Source organism: Hippopotamus amphibius, chromosome 12 (genome assembly GCF_030028045.1).
Source record: "Hippopotamus amphibius kiboko isolate mHipAmp2 chromosome 12, mHipAmp2.hap2, whole genome shotgun sequence".
In the NCBI taxonomy this organism is placed as follows: Eukaryota; Metazoa; Chordata; class Mammalia; order Artiodactyla; family Hippopotamidae; genus Hippopotamus; species Hippopotamus amphibius.
Window position 1 is genome coordinate 63,095,158 of NC_080197.1, and position 18,966 is coordinate 63,114,123.

General features: G+C 36.4%; 1 protein-coding gene across 3 annotated transcripts in view; it reads right to left on the minus strand.

Moving 5' to 3' along the window:
• Nucleotides 1–17,653, minus strand: part of SLCO1C1 (solute carrier organic anion transporter family member 1C1) — a 56,400-nt gene extending 38,747 nt beyond the window's left edge. For all 3 annotated transcript variants that reach the window (XM_057702876.1, XM_057702874.1, XM_057702875.1), the window contains exons 1-2: nt 17,528–17,653; nt 16,275–16,416 (exon numbers count right to left, since the gene is read on the minus strand). In XM_057702876.1, coding sequence (XP_057558859.1) covers nt 16,275–16,416; nt 17,528–17,653 — 268 coding nt within the window. The remainder of the gene's footprint in view (nt 1–16,274; nt 16,417–17,527) is intronic.
• Nucleotides 17,654–18,966: the final 1,313 nt, after the last annotated feature.

An 18,966-nucleotide genomic window follows, 5' to 3' on the forward strand; every position in this document is an offset into this window, starting at 1 on the left:
TATATGTGATGTGCCCCCCCCCCCATTATCTCCCTCCCCAACTCCCATACCACCAACAGGTCGCAATAAAGGACTCATGTTTACAGGCTGTTTCTGTGTTATATTAGCATGTATGCCAAACATTACATAATACCATTTGAGCTTCTGCAATAGCTATAGAAGTTTTTGCTTCCTTTATTTAATATCTTTTCTGAGTTCTCAGAAGATACACTTAGAAAATAAGTGGTTATGTATAGTTTTTAAAAAATCAAATTGGATATCAAAATTCTTTCATATTTACTATCACTAACTTCTGAGAAAGACAACAGGTCCAGAGAGGTTTACAAATACATTTTATCAAATTTTCAAGTACTAGATTTTCCCTCTTTCTCTCTTCCTCTCTTTCTCTATCTTTCTCTCCCAACACCCACACAAAGTACTTCAGATAACAGAAAAGAAAGCTACTTAATTCATGCTATAAGACTAATATACCCTTGCAATCCAAACTAGACAAGGACAATGAAAGAAGAGACCAAATACAGTTTATTCTAGGAGTGCAAGGGTACCACCAAATAAGAAACAAATCTATTAATAAAGTTCTATATTAAATAATGAAAGGAGAAAAATCTCATGGTTATTTTAAGAAATGTAAAAGCATTTAATATAATGAATCATTTATGATAAGAAAAAATTGAGTAAACTACCTTTTAAAGTGTATTTATCAAAACTGCATAGCACACATATTGTTTAATGGTGAAAGTATTTTCATTAAGGTAAGATACAAGGGAAGGATGCCCACCATCAACATAGTACTGAGGCCAATGCAATAAGGCAAGAACAAGAAATAACATATCTAATAATTGGAAAGAATGATATAAAATTGTCTTCTGTTTCAAACAGTATGACTGTTCAGAAAATGCTACAGCATCTATAGACAATCAATTAAAATCAACATAAATTCAACAAGATTGCTGCATATATGTCACATTAGATAATAATACTCTTCCAGTATTCCAGGAATTACTAAATAAGAAATGTAACAAAAATTCTTTTCACAGTAACAACAAAAGCTTTAAATATTTAGGAATAAATCTAACAAAAGATAAGTGTATATTTATAGATTATAAATAAAATATTGAAAGCTATTTAAAAAAGGCCTAACTAAATGGAGATAATATGTCATGATCTTGGATAGAAAGACTAACTAACATAAAATGTCAGTTATCTGATTTGATATATAAATTCTGTGTAATTTCAACCAAACCAAAATAGGATGTTGCAAGAAATTATTCCAAGTACAGCCAAGAAAAAATCTGATGGAAAAGTTGGAAATTTTCCTACCTAACAGCAGAGCTAATTATAAAACTGTAATCAAGAAGACAGTCTTGTATTGAGTGAGGGATCAACAGACTTATGGGAAAGATTTACATTTTGGTGATAAATTAATATATGATAAAGATGGTATTGCAAATAACTGGGTTAAGTATATACTGAATTAGTGCTGTTTGGACAATTCATTATAATAATGTAAAGAGCTTCTACCTGACTTTGTATTTTAAAAAATTCTGTTTTAAAGATATGCCTTTTATGGTCCAGCATATAAGAAGCTGGAAGTATCCACTTCATCCTAACACCAAGTAAAAAATTGAAAAGTCAACAACTCTTTGTAGATCTGTCAGAGAGGTAGGGTCATAGGGCAAACTGCTGCCCTCAAAATTGGAGAGACAAATAGGCAAATGCAGAGAATTGTGGCCAGCTGGAACAGAAATCCACAACAATAAATCTCCTTGGGAACAAGTGCTATGGTAAGAAAAACCTGAACAATAACTGACAAGAGGCTCAGCATCAACAATTCTGAGAGATAAAAACTCCAGAGGGACTCAGTGATTGAGGGCTCCCACACTTTTGTGAGTTTTATTTCAGGAGCTCAATTATGTTCTCACAGTGAATACTGGAGAATAAAACTTTTGTGCTTCCAGCATGGGGAAGGGAAAGTGGACCATTTTGAAATGTGCCAGAGCACTCTGTTTTTCTTAAGAAAGCCTGCTTTTAGGGGAAACTAGTTAACCAGTGTCTAACCTACTGGGGCACTATTGGACCCCAACTGACTGGGGGAAGGGAAATACCCAACTCCAGCTCTTCTAGCTATCCTGTCCCACCAATGAGGCATAAGGGGACGGAGTAGCATGTCTGAAGTTCACAGTCCAGAGGCATAATCTCACTAAGAGCCTGAGACACACAGAACTATAGAATGCCTCCTCTCCCTCACACATTATCATCACATTATTAAAGGCCTATTTATAGCAGTGCCTTTTACCCCCACTTCATTTCTGGCTATGAAGAAAAAAATTATAAAACATACTGAAAGTAAAAAGAAAAACTTTTTGAAGAGACAGAGTAAGCATCAGAACCAGACATATTCTGTCAGGGATGTTGGAGTTGTCAGACTAGAAATTAAGACAACCATGATAATTAAGATACCAAGAGCTCGAGAAAAAAGATGGCGGTGAAGTAGAGGGACGTGGAATGCATCCCTCTCCACAGATGCATTGGGAATGCACTGAAGGACGCAATAATTCCCACAGAGAACCAGTTGAACACCAGCAGACGGCCTCGGACACTAGAAAGGACAGCAGGGAGCCCGACATAACCGGTAGGGAGGCATCTACGAGGGCTCAAAGAGGGTGAAGCGGCAGAGCTGTGGCAGACGGGAGGGAGTGAGAAACATGCGGAGGGAGTGAGAAACATGCGGAGGGTCCGCACCGCAGCTCAGCGTTCCCAGACCCAGATGTCGATTCACAGCTGAATAGAGGGTCCAGGAGTGGGAGCGTGGGAACTGGAGAGCTGGTTCAGGGTGAGAAACATTGTTGCCAGTAAAGTGACGGACCGAGAGGACAGGAGGGAAGAGGTCTGCGGCGAGGAGTGCCTGCCCCTGAGAGCTGCTCGGCCATGATGGCGGCTGAAAGCTGCAGGCTCATGGGCGGGGGGTGGGGGGGGAGCCACGTGCATAGCCTCTCTCTCTCTCTCTCTCTCTCTCTCTCTCTCTCTCTCTCGGGGCCTCTGCAATCGGCAGCAGAGAGATGCCCTGTGGGCCACCTAAGGCGCTCAGGGATAACAAATACCCTCAGACACTTGGGCGGGGCTAGATTAAAACCCCCTTTGGAACTCCAGCAGCAGAGAGGCTGCCAAGGGAAAAAAAAAAAACCCGAGAGAGGCCCAACTCTGAGACTTTCTGTTTACACCTGAGCCACTGGCTACCCTCTGCAACAGGCACCTCCAAGTCTGACTGAAACAACAGTGTGCCACTGCTCACTCACTCCCAGGGAAAGGAGCCACTATTGTACCCTCTCCCTCCCCAAACACCGACTCTTACAGATGAACAATAAAGGAAGCTCTGCTAGTCACAGAATAATGCAAAAAAACCCAAGGTGAGGAGAAGGACACTTACTGCTGAGACTTTAAGGAAACAGAAATAGTAGTATCAATCCTATTGAACTGGTCCATTCTGGGATCAGTTCTGGATTTTTTTTTTTCTTTTTCCTTTATTAATTACGATCTTAGTCCTAAGGTATCTACAAGTTTTATAACAATTTTTAATGCTATTTTTTATTCTATTTTTATTTTTTTGCCTTTTTATATACTTCTATTTCTAGCCAAGTTTTTGGTAGTATGGGCAATATATCTCTCATACTTTCCTTTCATCCCTATCTTTTATACATTTCTATCCCTTTCTTTTTATTTGCATATTTCCAATCACACTACGCTCTTCTGTTCCCCTGTCTTCCATCCATTTTTAGTTTATTTTATCTTTACATACTTATAAGGAACACTATCAATCTGCTCAGACTCCTTGCTCTATTCTCCAGATGACACACTGCCTTGGTATTTAATATTAGGTTTTTGTCTTTATCTTAGTTCTTAGTACAATTGTCTAATTTCATTCTGAGAATCTCCATTCTGTCTGGTGGTACTCTAGCTCTTTTCTATATTTGACTCTAGCTTACAAAATCTCCCTGGATTAGTGTTTGTATGTGTAAGGTGTTATTTGTTTGTTTGTTTGCTTTTGCTTTTGTCTCTGATTTGTTCTGTTTCAGTTGTCAATTTCTGTTGGGTTTCTCTTTGAATATCTGATAGCATACTGGGGTTCTGGCAGGTCTTTCCAAAGCCTTATGTCCTAATGGATTCAGTAATTGTGTGTCTTATACATGTATGTGTTTCCTAGATTTTGGATTTGTTTAACCCAACACTTGGACATTAGTCTGAGGCTTGGACAGTCTTCTATAAACACCTCTATCGCCAGGACAAGCAACCCCAAAAGTTTGGATAACCATGAGGAAACAAAGAAACACCATTCAGGCAAAGGAGCAGGGAAAAAAGCCACAAGACGAAATAAATGAGGAGGAAATAGGAAAAATGCCTGAAAAAGAATTCAGAGTAATGATAGTAAAAAATGATACAAAATCTCAATAACAAAATAGAGAAAGTACAAGAAACAGTTCATAAGAACTCAGAAAAACAAACAGCAATGGATAACAAAATAACTGAAATTAAAAATACTCTAGATGCTATAACCAGCAGAATGACTGAGGCAGAAGAATGAATACGTGAGTTGGAAGATAGAATGGGGGAAATAACTGCCACAGAGCATGAAAAAGAAAAAAATAATAAAAAGAATAGAAGACAGTCTCAGAGACCTCAGTGATAACATTAAATGAACCAACATTCAAATTATAGGCATCCCAGAAGAAGAAGAATAAAAGAAAGAGTCTGAGAAAATATTTCAAGAGGTTATAGTGGAAAACTTCCCCAACATGGGAAAGGAAATAATTCACCAAGTCCAAGAAGCACAGAGAGTCCCATACAGAATAAACCCAAGGAGAAATACACCAAGGCACATATTAATCAAACTAATGACAAACACAAAGAAAAAACATTAAAAGCAGCAAGAGAAAAGCAACAAATAACATAAAAAGGAAAATCCATAAGGATAACAGCTGACCTTTCTACAGAAACTCTGCAGGCCAGAAGGGAATGGCAGGATATACTGAAAGTCCTGAAAGAGACAAACCTACAGCCAAGAATACTCTACCCAGCAAGAATCTCATTCAGATTTGAGGGAGAAATCAAAAGCTTTACAGATAAGCAAAAGTTAAGAGAATTCAGCACCACCAAACCAGCCTCACAACAAGTGCTAAAGGAACTTCTCTAAGTAGGAAACACAAGAAAAGGAAAACACCTACAAATACAAACCCAAAACAATTAAGAAAATGGTAATTGGAACACACATGTCAATAAACACCTTAAATGTAAATGGATTAAATGCTCCAACCAAAAGACACAGATTGGCTGAATGGATACAAAAACAAGACCCTTCTATATGCTGCCTACAAGAAACCCACTTCAGACCAAGGGATACATATAGACTGAAAGTCAAGGGATGGAAAAAGATATTCCATGCAAATGGAAGTCAAAAGAAAGCTGGAGTAGCAATACTCATATCAGACAAATTAGACCTTAAAATAAAGACTATTACAAGAGACAAGGAAGGACACTACCTAATGATCAAGGGATCTATCTAAGAAGAACATATCACAATGGTAAATATCTATGCCTCCAACATAGGAGCACCTCAATACATAAGGCAAATGCTAACAGCCATAAAAGGGGACATCGACAGTAACACAATAATAGTGGGAGACTTGAACACCCCACTTACATCAATGGACAGATCATCCACACAGAAAGTAAATAAAGACACACAAGCTTTAAATGACACATTAAACCATCTTGACTTAATTGATATTTATAGGACATTCCATCCAAAAACGACAGACTACACTTTCCTCTCAAGTGCACATGGAACATTTTTCAGGATACATCACACCCTGGGTCATAAATCAAACCTTGGCAAATTCAAGAAAATTGAAATCATATCAAGCATCTTCTCAGACCAAAATGCCATGAGACTAGATATCAATTACAGGGGAAAAAATGGCAAAAAATACAAACACATGGAGGCTAAACAATTCACTATTAAACAACCAAGAAGGGGCTTCCTAGGTGGCACAGTGGTTAAGAATCCGCCTGCCAATGCAGAGGACACAGGTTCGATCCCTGCTCCAGGAAGATCCCACATGCCACGGAGCAACTAAGCCTGTGTGCCAAAAAAAAAAAAAAAAAAAAAAAGAAAAAAAAACCAAACAAGAAATCACTAAAGAAATCAAAGAGGAAATCAAAAAAATCTAGAAACAAATGACAATGAAAACACAACAACCCAAAACCTATGGGACACAGCAAAAGCAGTTCTAAGAGGGAAGTTTATAGCAATATAGTCCTACCTCAAGAAACAAGAAAATTATTGAATAAACAACCTAACCTTACACCTAAAACAATTAGAAAAAGAAGAACAAAGAAACCCCAAGGTGAGCAGAAGGAAAGAAATCATAAAGATCAGAGCAGCAATAAACGAAAAAGAAAAGAAGGAAGCAATAGCAAAAATTAATAAAACTAAAAGCTCGTTCTTTGAGAAGATTAACAAAATTGATAAATCATTAGCCAGACTCATCAAGAAAAATAGGGAGAAGATGCAAATCAACAGAATTAGACATGAAAAAGGAGAAGTAACAACGGACACCACAGAAATACAAAAGATCATGAGAGACTACTACAAGCAACTATATGCCAATCAATTGGATAACCTGGAAGAAATGGATACATTCTTAGAAAAATACAATCTTCCAAGACTGAAGCAGGAAGAAATAGAAACTATGAACAGACTAATCACAAGTACGGAAATTGAGGCAGGAATTAAAAATCTCCCAACACACAAAAGCCCAGGACCAGATGGGTTCACAGGTGAATTCTATCAAACATTTCGAGAAGAGCTAACACCTATCCTTCTCAAACTCTTCCAAAATATTCAGAAGGCGGAACACTCCCAAACTCATTCTATGAGGCCACCATCACACTGATACCAGAACCAGGCAAAGATGTCACAAAAAAAGAAAATTACAGACCAATATCACTGATGAATATAGATGCAAAAATCCTCAACAAAATACTAGCTAACAGACTCCAACAGCACATTAAAAGAATCATACACCATGATCAAGTGGGGTTTATCCCTGGGATGCAAGGATTCCTCAATATACACAAATCAATCAACGTGATACATCATATCAACAAATTGAAGGATAAAAACCATATGATCATCTCAATAGATGCAGAAAAAGCTTTTGACAAAGTTCAACATCCATTTATGATAAAAGCTCTCCAGAAAATGGGCATAGAAGGAAATTACCTCAACATAATAAAAGCCATATATGAGACACCAAAAGCCAACATCGTTCTCAATGGGGAAAAACTGGAAGAATTCCCTCTAAGAACAGGAACAAGACAAGGGTGTCCACTCTCACCATTATTAGTCAACATAGTTTTGGAAGTTTTAGCCACAGAAATCAAGGAAGAAAAAGAAATCAAAGGAATCCAAATTGGAAAAGAAGAAGTAAAATTGTCACTCTTTGCAGATGACATGATATTATATATAGAAAACCCTAAAGACTCTACCAGAAAACTGCTAGCACTAATTGATGGATTTAGTAAAGTAGCAGGATACAAAATGAATGCACAGAAATCTGTTGCATTCCTATGCACTAACAACGGAAGAGCAGAAAGAGAAATTAAGGAAACTCTCCCATTCACCATTGCAATAAAAAGAATAAAATACCTAGGAATAAACCTGCCTAAGCAGGCAAAAGATCTGTATGCAGAAAACTTCAAGACATTGATGAAAGAAATCAAAGATGACACAAACAGATGGAGGGACATACCATGTTCCTGGATTGGAAGAATCAACATTGTGAAAATGACTGTACTACCCAAAGCAATTTACAGATTCAATGCAATCCCGATCAAATTACCAATGGCATTTTTCACAGAACTAGAACAAGAAATCTTACGATCTGTATGGAAATGCAAAAGACCCTGAATAGCCAAAGCAATCTTGAGAAGGAAAAATGGAGTTGGTGGAATCAGACTTCCTGACTTCAAACTATACTACAAGGCCATAGTGATCAAGACAGTATGGTACTGGCACAAAAATAGAAAGGAAGATCAATGGAATAGAATAGAGAACTCAGAAGTAAGCCCAAACACATATGGGCACCTTATCTTTGACAAAGGAGGCACGAATAGACAATGGAAAAAAGACAACCTCTTCAATAAGTGGTGCTGGGAAAATTGGACAGCAACATGTAAAAGAATGAAATGAGAACACTTCCTAACACCATACACAAAAATAAACTCCAAATGGATTAAAGACCTACATGTAAGGCCAGACACGATAAAACTCCTAGAGGAAAACATACACAGAACACTCTATGACATCCATCAAAGCAAGATCCTTTTTGACCCACCTCCTAGAATCATGGAAATAAAATCAAGAATAAACAAATGGGACCTCATGAAACTAAAAAGCTTTTGCACAGCGAAAGAAACCATAAACAAGACTAAAAGGCAACCCTCAGAATGGGAAAAAATAGTTGCCTATGAAACAACGGACAAAGGATTAACCTCCAAAATATACAAGCAGCTCATGCAGATTTATACCAAAAAAGCAAATAACCCAATCCACAAATGGGCAGAAGACCTAAATAGACATTTCTCCAAAGAAGACATACAGATGGCCAACAAACACATGAAAAGATGCTCAATATCACTCATCATCAGAGAAATGCAGGTGAAAGCCACAATGAGGTATCACCTCACACCTATCAGAATGGCCATCATCACAAAATCTGGAAACCACACATGTTGGAGAGGGTGTGGAGAAAAGAGAACTCTCCTGCACTGTTGGTGGGACTGTAAGTTGGTACAGCCACTATGGAAAACAATTTGGAGGTTCCTTAAAAAACTACAAATAGAACTACCATATGATCCAGTAATCCCACTACTGGGCATATACCCAGAGAAAACCATAATCCCAAAAGAAATGTGTATCATAATGTTTATTGCAGCACTATTTACAATAGCCAGGACATGGAAGCAACCAAAATGCCCATCAACAAATGAATGGGTAAAGAAGATGTGGCATATATATACAATGAAATATTACTCAGCTATAAAAAGGGATGAGATGGAGCTATATGTTATGAGGTGGATAGACCTAGAGTCTGTCATACAGAGTGAAGTAAGTCAGAAAGAGAAAGACAAATATTGTATGCTAACTCACATATACGGAATCTCAAAATGGTACTGATGAATTCAGTGACAAGAACAAGGATGCAGATACAGAGAATGTACTGGAGAACTCGAGGTTTGGGAGGGGGTGGGGGGTGAAGGGGAAGCTGATGCGAAGCGAGAGAGTAACACAGACATATATATACTGCCAACTGTAAAATAGATAGCCAGTGGGAAGTTGTTGTATAACAAAGGGAGTTCAACTTGAGGATGGAAGATGCCTTAGAGGACTGGGATGAGGAGGGTGGGGGGGACTCAAGGGAGGGTGGGGGGGGAGTTGAGGGAGGGAGGGAATACAGGGATATGTGTATAAAAACAGATGATTGAACTTGGTGTACCCCCCCCAAAATAATAAATAAATAAATAAATAAATAATAAATAAATAAATAAGATACCAAGAGCTCTAATGGAAAAAGTAAAGAGCATGCAAGAACAAATGGGCAATGTAAATCAGAGAGATGGAAATTCTCAGTAAGATCCAAAAAAAAAAAAAAAATGCTAGACATCAAAAACACTGTAACAGAAATAAAGAATGCCTTTGATGAGCTTGTCAGTAGACTGGACACAGCTGAGGAAAGAATTGCTGAGCTTGAGGATATATCAATAGACAACATCAAAACTCAAAGCAAAGGGAAAAAAGACTGGAAAAAAACAGAACAGAATACCTATAAAAGGTGCAACATAGAGGTTATGGGAATTCCAGAAAGAGACAAAGAAATGGAAGAAATATCTATAAAAATAACAGCTGAGAATTTCTACTAAATTAATGTCAAACACAAAACCACAGATCCAGGAAGCTAAGAGAACAATGAGCAGAATAAATGCCAAAACATCTAAACTAGACATATCATTTTCAAACTATAGAGAATCAAAGATAAGAGATAATTTCTCAAAAAAAATCAAAACAAAAACCCCACCTTACCTGTAAAGGAGGAAAATAAGAATTACATCTTACTTCTCCTCAGAAACCATGCAAATAATAAAAGAGTGTAGAAAATTGTTTAAGGTGTTGAAAGAAATAAACCCACCCACCCAAAGTTCTGTACCCTGTGAAGTTATCCTTCAAAAGCACAGGAGAAATACTTTTTCAGACGAATATTGAGGAAATGTGTTTCCAGTAGACCTGCCTTGCACGGAATGTTAAAAGAAGTTCTTTAGAGAAAAGAAAAATAATAAAGTTTGGAAATGCAGATCTACATAAAGAAAGGATGAGCATTGGAGGATAAATAAGTGAAGGTAAAATTAAAACTTTTGTTTTTCTTATTCTTAATTGATCTAGCATATAGTTCAAAATAATATCAAAAATGTATTCAATGATATATTCTTATGTATGCATGTTTGCTTATGTATGAGTGAAATAAAATGAATAACAACAGTGCTACAAAAGATGGGAGGGAGGAATTAAAATCTGAAGACATAATCTGCCAAAACTCACATAAGAAGAAACAGATAATCTGTATGTACATATATCTACTGAAGAAATTGAACCAATAGTTAATATCCTTCCAAAAAAGAAAGTACCAGGTCCAGATAGATTCAGTGGTGAATTTTTCCAGACAGTTAATGAAGACATTATATTAATTCTTTACAATCTCTTTCAGAAGATAGTGAACAATTCCTATTTCTATGAGGGCAACATTACCCTAATAGCAAAACCAGAAAAGGCATTACAAGAAAAGAAAACAACTAATTAACATCTCTCCTGAACATAGGTGCAAAAACCTTCAACAACATATTAACAAATCAAATCCAACAATATATAGAAATAATTATACATTAAGACCAAGTGGGATTTATCTCAGGTATGCAGGGCTGGTTCAGCATTAAAAAATCAATTAATGCAACCGATCACAGCAACAGGCTAAATAAGAAAAATCACATGCTCATATCAGTATATGCAGAATGAGCTTTTGACACAATTCTATAATCACTTATGATTAAAAAAATCATAAACTTGGAAGAGAGGAATGTCCTCAACCTGATAAAAAAAAAATCTACCCCAAAATATAGCTAATATCATACTTAATGGTGAGAAATTCAAAGCTTTTCCACTAAGATCAGGCACAAGGCAAGGATGTCTCCTCTCATCATTGCTTTTTTTTGTTTTTTACATATACATATATTTATTCTTTTTCAGATTCTATTCCCATTTATGTTGTTACAGAATATTTTTTATTATTTATTTTTAGGGACTTTTATTGAGATATAATTGACAAACAATAAACTGCATATATTTAAAGTGTAAAATTTGATTTTTTTTTTCTTATTAGTAATGTATATATGGCAATATCAATCTCCCAATTCATCCCACCCTACCATTGCTTTTCAGTATTGGACAGGGAGTCCTACTTAATGCAACAGGACAAGGAAAGGAAAAAAGTTATACAGATTGAGAAGGAAGAAATAAAACTTTGTTCCCATAAGACATAATCATCTATGTAGAAAAACCTGAAAGACTTAACAAAAAGAATTCCTGGAACTAATATGTGATTTTAGCAGGGTTGCAAGATATGAGGTTAATACACAAAAGTCAATCACTTTCCCACATGCCAGGAATGAACAACTGGAATTTAAAAACATACCATTTATATTAGCACCCCCTAAAATGAAATAGGTATAAATTTAACAAAATATATGTACAAGATCTATATGAAGAGAACTATAAAACTCTGAGTAAATAAATCAAATAAATCAATAAATGGAGAGATATCCCATGTTCATGGATAAGTAGACTCAGTATTGTCAAGATGTCAGTTCTTTCCTACTTGATCTATGTATTTAATGCAATCTCAATCAAAATCACAGCAAGTTATTTGTGGATAGTGGCAAACTGATTCTAAAGTTTATATGGAGAAGTAAAATACCCAGAATAGCCAACAAAATATTGAAGAAAAACAAAGTTGGAGAACTGACACTATCCATTTCAAGATATACTATAAAGCCACAGTAATCAAGACAGTGTAACACTGGTGAAAGAACAGACAAATAGATACATGGAACGGAATAGATAACCCAGAAACAGACCTACATAAATACAGTTAACTGGTTTTTGAGAAAGGAGCAATGGCAATACAATAAAGACAGTCTTTGTAAAAACTGGGGCTGGAAGAACTTGACATCCACAAGTAAAAAAAAAAAAAAAAAATGAATCTAGACACAGACTTTAGTCTTCACAAAAATAAACTCAAAATGGATCACAGACCTAAACGCAAAACACAAAACTATAAAACTTCTAGAAGACAACACAGGAGAAAACCTAGATGACCCTAGGTTTGGTGATGACTTTTTCGATGCAACACCAAAAGCACAATCCATAAATTAAAAAAGTTGATAAGCTGGACTTTATTAAAATTAAAAATTTCTGCTCTATGAAAGATAATGTTAAGAGACTTAAAAGACAAGCCACATACCAAGGGAAAATATTTGCAAAAGCCACATCAGATAAAGGACTGTTATCCAAAATAACAAAGAACTCTTAAAACCCAACAATAAGAACTCAAACAGCCTGTTTAAAACATGGGCCAAATACCTTGACAGACAGATCACCAAAGAAGATACACAGATGGCAAATAAACCCACAAAAAGATGTTCAACATCGCATGTCATCAGGAAACTGCAAATTAAAAAGAAAAAGAAATACCGCTACATATCTATCAGAATGGCCAAAATCCAAAACATTAAATGTTGCTGAGGATGTGGAACAACAAGAACTCTCATTTATTGCTGAACTCTCATTCCAAATGGTACAGCCACTTTGGAAGACAATTTGGTGGTGTCTTACAAAACTAAACATATTCTTCCCATAAGACCCAGCAATTATGCTCCTTGGTATTTACCCAAAAGAGTTGAAAATTTATGTCCCTACAAAAATCTGCACACCCAGATGTTTATAGTAGCTTTATTTATAATTGCCTAAACTTGGAAGCAATCAAGAAGTCCTTCAGTAGATGAATAGATAAATAAACTAAGGTCCATTCAGAAAATGGATTATTATTCAGTGCTAAAAAGAAATGAGTTATCCAGTTATGAGAAGACATGGGAGAACCTTAAATACTTATTGCCATGTGAAAGAAGCCAATCTGAAAAGGCTACATACTGTATGATTCCAAATATATAACATACTGAAATAGGCAAAACTATGGAGACAGTAAAAAGATCAGTGGTTACCCAGGGGTGGAGGTAGGGATGGATGAATAGGCAGAGCACAGAGGATTTTTAGGGCATTGAAAGTGCTCTGTATGATACTATAATAGTGGATGCTTGTCATTATACATTTGTTCAATCCCACAGAATATACAACACCAAGAGTGAACCTTAAAGTAAACTCTGGACTCTGGTGGACTCTGGGTGATAATGAAGTGTCATTGTAGGTCATCAACTGTAATGAATGTACCACTCTGGTGGGGAATGTTGATAATGGGGGATGCTATGCATGTGTGGGGATAAGGGTGTATATGGGAAATCTATGTACTTTCTGCTTACTTTTGCTGTGAACCCAAAACTGCCTTAAAAAACAAAGTGTATCTAAAAACAACTATGTTAAGTTGATGAAATACTAAAACATAAAAAGCAAATTTTTAAATATTTAGAAGAAAATATATGGAAAAAATATTTGAAACAAAGTATTAATGTCTGTGAATATTAGTAGGTCTTAATATAGAAAACATTTTATTTTCTTGGCAGCTGTCATTGTTGGAGAAAGAGTCCTTGTTATGAGAAAATACTTTACTTGGGAAGAAACTGTCCAGTATGCAGATGTTAGATGATAATGCCAACTGATGTCGAAGGATAAACAAAATTGTTCTGCAAAAAAGTAGAAGAATTTAAAACTAGAGACAGAGGGTGGGAAGGAAGGAATATGGAGAGAGGCAAAGAATTAAATTAAAATTATGGTCAGGAAACCCACTTTTCTGGAAAACTAAGGATTGCAAATAACTAGAGCAAACCTGTGATGTTTGGGATAAAGTTTTGCGATGGAAGTCAGAGGACTTTTATTGCATCTAATCCAATAAATAATTTCTATCCTAAAAATGCTCTGGAAGAATTAATACGAATTTAGACTCAGGGTCCTTTTTCACTTCCTATGCGACGTTAATACTCTCTATTAAATATAGATCCTCTCAAGTTTTGCATTGGGGTCTGGGAATGTAAGAAAAAGTTTGGACCAGATTCTTTCTAAGTCTGTTCAGCTATAAAATGTTATTATATTATAATCTAGAGTAAGCAATAATCAAAGAATCACTTCGTATATAATTTTCTATCTGTTCATTCTTTTTTCTGTAAGTCTGATTTGCACTAGCTTCCTCTTCACACTTGTTACTTCTCCTGATGCAGTGTTACCCTTACTTTGACTCTCCATGGCCTTTCATTCCATTTGGGGTTGGAGGTAGGGCAGTCATCAAGGAATAAATCAACTATCCAGGCCTCTCTAAGCAGTTTACACAAGGGAGTGATATGGTCAGATGTTTTAGAAACTTGTTACACAAAGTGCAGCCCATGTGAATAGCACGAACACAGTATTGGAGCTTGTTAGGTCTGCAGGATCTTACTCCCCTTCCTACAGAATCAGTCTGTACATTTTAACAAAATTGTCCAGTCATTTGCACGAACATTAATGTTTGACTAGCACTGAAGCAAGAAATCTTTTTCTGGTAGGGTGAAGAAAGATGGATTTGGGAAGCAAAAGCCTGAAGGTAAAATGTTACCCATTCACTCTTTTAATTCTTTCTCTGATAATTAGGGTAAGAACAGATATATACAGTGTGAACTTGTATGATCAGGCCACCCAAATGGCTGTTTTTTTGCTTTCTGTACATTCCCTGCTCAACCAGTGCCTGCTTCATCTATAACTTATTCACATGACTGACCTTCCTCTGTACTTGGCCCTCCAGCTGGTGATTGTTCTAACTTTAGATCAGAACATCTCCACTAGGATAGTTTATCAAAGGCACATTGAGGGGGTGTGCTACCTACTGGTTTCGTTGGTAACCAGTGAGCCAACCTGAAGTCAATTCCCCCTATAACTGGTAACCTCCCCCTCTTCCCCAGGAGTGAAGACTCCTGCCATGTCCTGCCTGCCACAGGCGCACACGGTGGGGTGTTTCTGCAGCACCTTGCTTCAGACATGTAAGTTCCCGCTCTCCATGAAACCATTGACATCTCTGTCACTAACTCTGGTCTCTTTCTTCAGTGTTCAAGCTGGACAAGCACAGGGCTTGCTGGCCTGTGAGATGCAGCCCAAAAGAACTAAAAAAGTAATTGTTGAAGAGTTGAAAAATATTCTTTCACTCTTCTGAAGGTTCAAGTGAAGCTTACCTGGAGCCATTATGGATTTTACTATAGCATATATTTGAGTCTCAACAGACAGTAAAGACCGCAGAGGCTATTAATTTTGTTTACTTCAATAAAGAATCAAAGCCTTTTAGTTTATCAACTCAGGAAGCTGACTAAATGGGATTACACTCTTTAAAGTACTTCCAAAACAGTGACTAAAATCACTTGGTCTTTTCAAGTTCTAAGAGGAATTGTATAGTCAATGGCTAACCAAAGACCCTGGAAAGTTGAATTTTTATTGCCTGCTTTGCTCTAGTGTTCTTGTTAATAGAATGCTTTTATCTTCTTTCTAGGCCATTGGGCAGAAAAAAACCCTTTTATAGTTTAACTTCTTAAATCATTACAATACATTTTTCAAGAGCTCCTTTGGATTCTTCCAAATTTTGAATAACAGGGCTTGCAGGATATATAACTTTTGTAAAGACATTTCCCATGTACTTTTAACTCAAATACCAGCAGCATTTCACCCTCTCTCCTAGAAAATTCTCACTCTGATTGAAAAGTTGTGAGTCATATAATAGTGAACACCTGGGCCAGGAAGTTAATTGTTGTTTGCTTGGAGAGAACCAATTGCCTCTACTGCAGCACACGCCAAATTCTGTCCAAATAAGATTTTACACATAGAATCTGATCTTAGCAGACAATAAAATGCAGTGAGGATGTCATTTAGTCATGACTAGAAACCTTGTACTTAAATAGTAAAGCCAAGCATCTGTAATACCTACCAATTTCAAAACTACCATCAATAACTCCCACCAGTGAAGAGGGGATATCAAACCTTCTCTCTATCTGAGTGGTGGTGCTCTTCAGATAGCCTTCTGCCAGGGCTTTGGCAAAGTAAACGAAAGATAAGGCACCCAAGAACACCTGGAAAATATGACATGTCACACTTAGTCTAACTCTAGCCTCACACATGACCGGAAATTTGCTGAACAAAGACAAAAACACAAACCACAAACCATGTCACAAGCTTGCTACCACTAAAGATTTCATTCAGGCAAGGTAATAGGCTTCTTCCCAACTCAAGCTCATGTAAAGTTCTAAAAATTCAAATAGATTTTCATTCATAATGTATGTTGAATTCCTTTTTTTCCCCTATCTCCCCCTCTCCCCCAAAGGACATTCAAAGGTGTCTTGGCTTTGAAAAGAAGATTCATTGCATGAGCAAGCAGAGAGAGGAAGGAGCCATTGAAAGGTAAGAAAATAAAACAAAAACCATAAACCAAACACTTAACATCTTATCACAAGTCTCATGCTAATGATTGTGTATTTGACAGCAACGGTGCATGTTCCAGCAGGGAACATAACAGACTGAAAAAGCAGAACTACTATTTTTCCTGTTTAAGTTCATATTCAAGTTAAATTCACACTCAAATTCTTCTTCAATGAAAAAAATATTTTTTTGATATCTGGCTTGTGTCTTTTGCTAGACCTGGGTCTGTGATGGAGGCAGATTATATGAAAAAAAACAAACACATACATATTTGTTGAGTGAATGTTTGATGCATAGAAAGTTCAGAACTTGGAGTCATGTTGAATACCATTCAAAAGGGAACCGTGTCCCTTACTGTGTGGCCAGGAAAGTTAAAATTTTCATTTAGAGAATGGAAATAATATAGATGTTTCATAGATTAGATGTTGCAACTGTGCAGAGCATAATATCTGGTACATGGTAGATATTTAATAAATATTATTACCTCTCTCCTTTCTGTCTACGAGGGGCATTCAAGTGAGCCAAGAAAATAATATTTAGGAATTTCACCTATATAGTCAGGCAAAGATTGCTTTTGCTGGCCGGCAAAGTGTGGTTTTCATAAATTGCATCTAAGATCACTTTTTAAAGTGGAAAAAAATTCTCACTTCTAGCTTCAATGTGTAGAAAATATCTGGACTGAGAGCCAAGAGCATGGACTCCACCGAATTCTCTGATCTCTTTAGTTAACCACTTACGGTTGTTTATCATGTAATTGTTTGTTACCTTCAGTTCACCACAGCAGGGCTTCTCCTCGGAGGAGGGATACTCTGTTTTCAAGGAAGGCCTCCCAACAGGTTGCATTGAATTTTTGCTGAATAGCTGGATATTTTCTTTGGAAGAAGTGTCCATTATGAAAATGTTCCTTGACTCTGATCTGTCAAAGTTGATTTTTAAAGTAAAAAACAAAAAATCTTAATTCACATCCATGCAGTTTATTAGATACGGTATTTATTTCACAGATCACCATTCTATAGACATAACTTGATGTGAAGCTCCCTTATTTTACTACAGTAAGTTGGCAAAGTTTTTCAATTAAAATTGACCAGGATATCTGATTAAGCAGTCCTGCTATTGGGACTCTGTAGCTGGCATTCTTTCTCAGTCCCTCCAGTTTAAACCTCATTACAGCAAAGAATAAATTTAAATGTTGCCTTTGGAATAAATGAGGAAGAATTTTGCTAACTTTGTGGTCTTGCCAGCTTAAACTAGAAGCAAGCAGGAAGGGAAGAAGAGGAATTCAGCCATTTGAATATTGATTCATTAGAATTAAGTCTTTAAAAGCTTTAAATCTATTATCTTAGCAGAATGGATAGAAAAGATTGATGCCCCTGGTAGATGCCTATAGCACACTGTGATTCCTATAGGTCTGTAGCATCCAAACTAAGGCTTAAAATAAGGGGGGAGGAGGGGAAAGAGGACCAATCTGCGTATCATTTTAGTTTGACAAATAAGGAAACAGCATGATTTATGCCTCAGGCTTAGATTTCATTCAGGCAAAAGTAGTCTTTGGTCTGCTTTAAAGTAAGAAAGATGCCTCCCTTCCTATGTCTAATTTCCCACCCTCCCTTGTCCTTACCAAGCCTCGGACAGATTCACATACTCTGAACCTATTTTCTTTTTGTTCACATCAATGTTTACATATCCTATGACCTCACTTCTTTAGGATTCCATATAGCTCAGTGCCTGCCTGATAAAGTAATCTAAGTGAAGGGATTTAAAAATAACTTCCAGATCAGATGATGCATTTGTACATTAATAGAGATCTTCTGTATTTAATGTACTGTGGTAGAAGTTTAGAGTTATTCTGTGTGTTTACTACCTGGACTTTATGTAACATGCATTCTGTGTTTACTCAACCTCATCTTTCATAGTTTGAATTCACTGATAATATCTCAAACAGAAAAAATCAAGAAATAGCAGTATACACAATTTATTTTGAAATAAATATCAGAAGAAAGAACTAAAAGATTTAAAAATGGAGAGGATTTCTCCAGGGAGTGAGAAATGGGTTGAGAAGGGTAGGGCAAGGACCTGCTTTTTTGTTTTAAACTTGTTATTAGACTTTTAGATTATTCAATTTCACAAACATGCATAAATTTAACTTTTGAAAATGGACAAAGGAAAGTAAAGAAAACAAAAAATTTTAAAGCCAAAAAACTAAA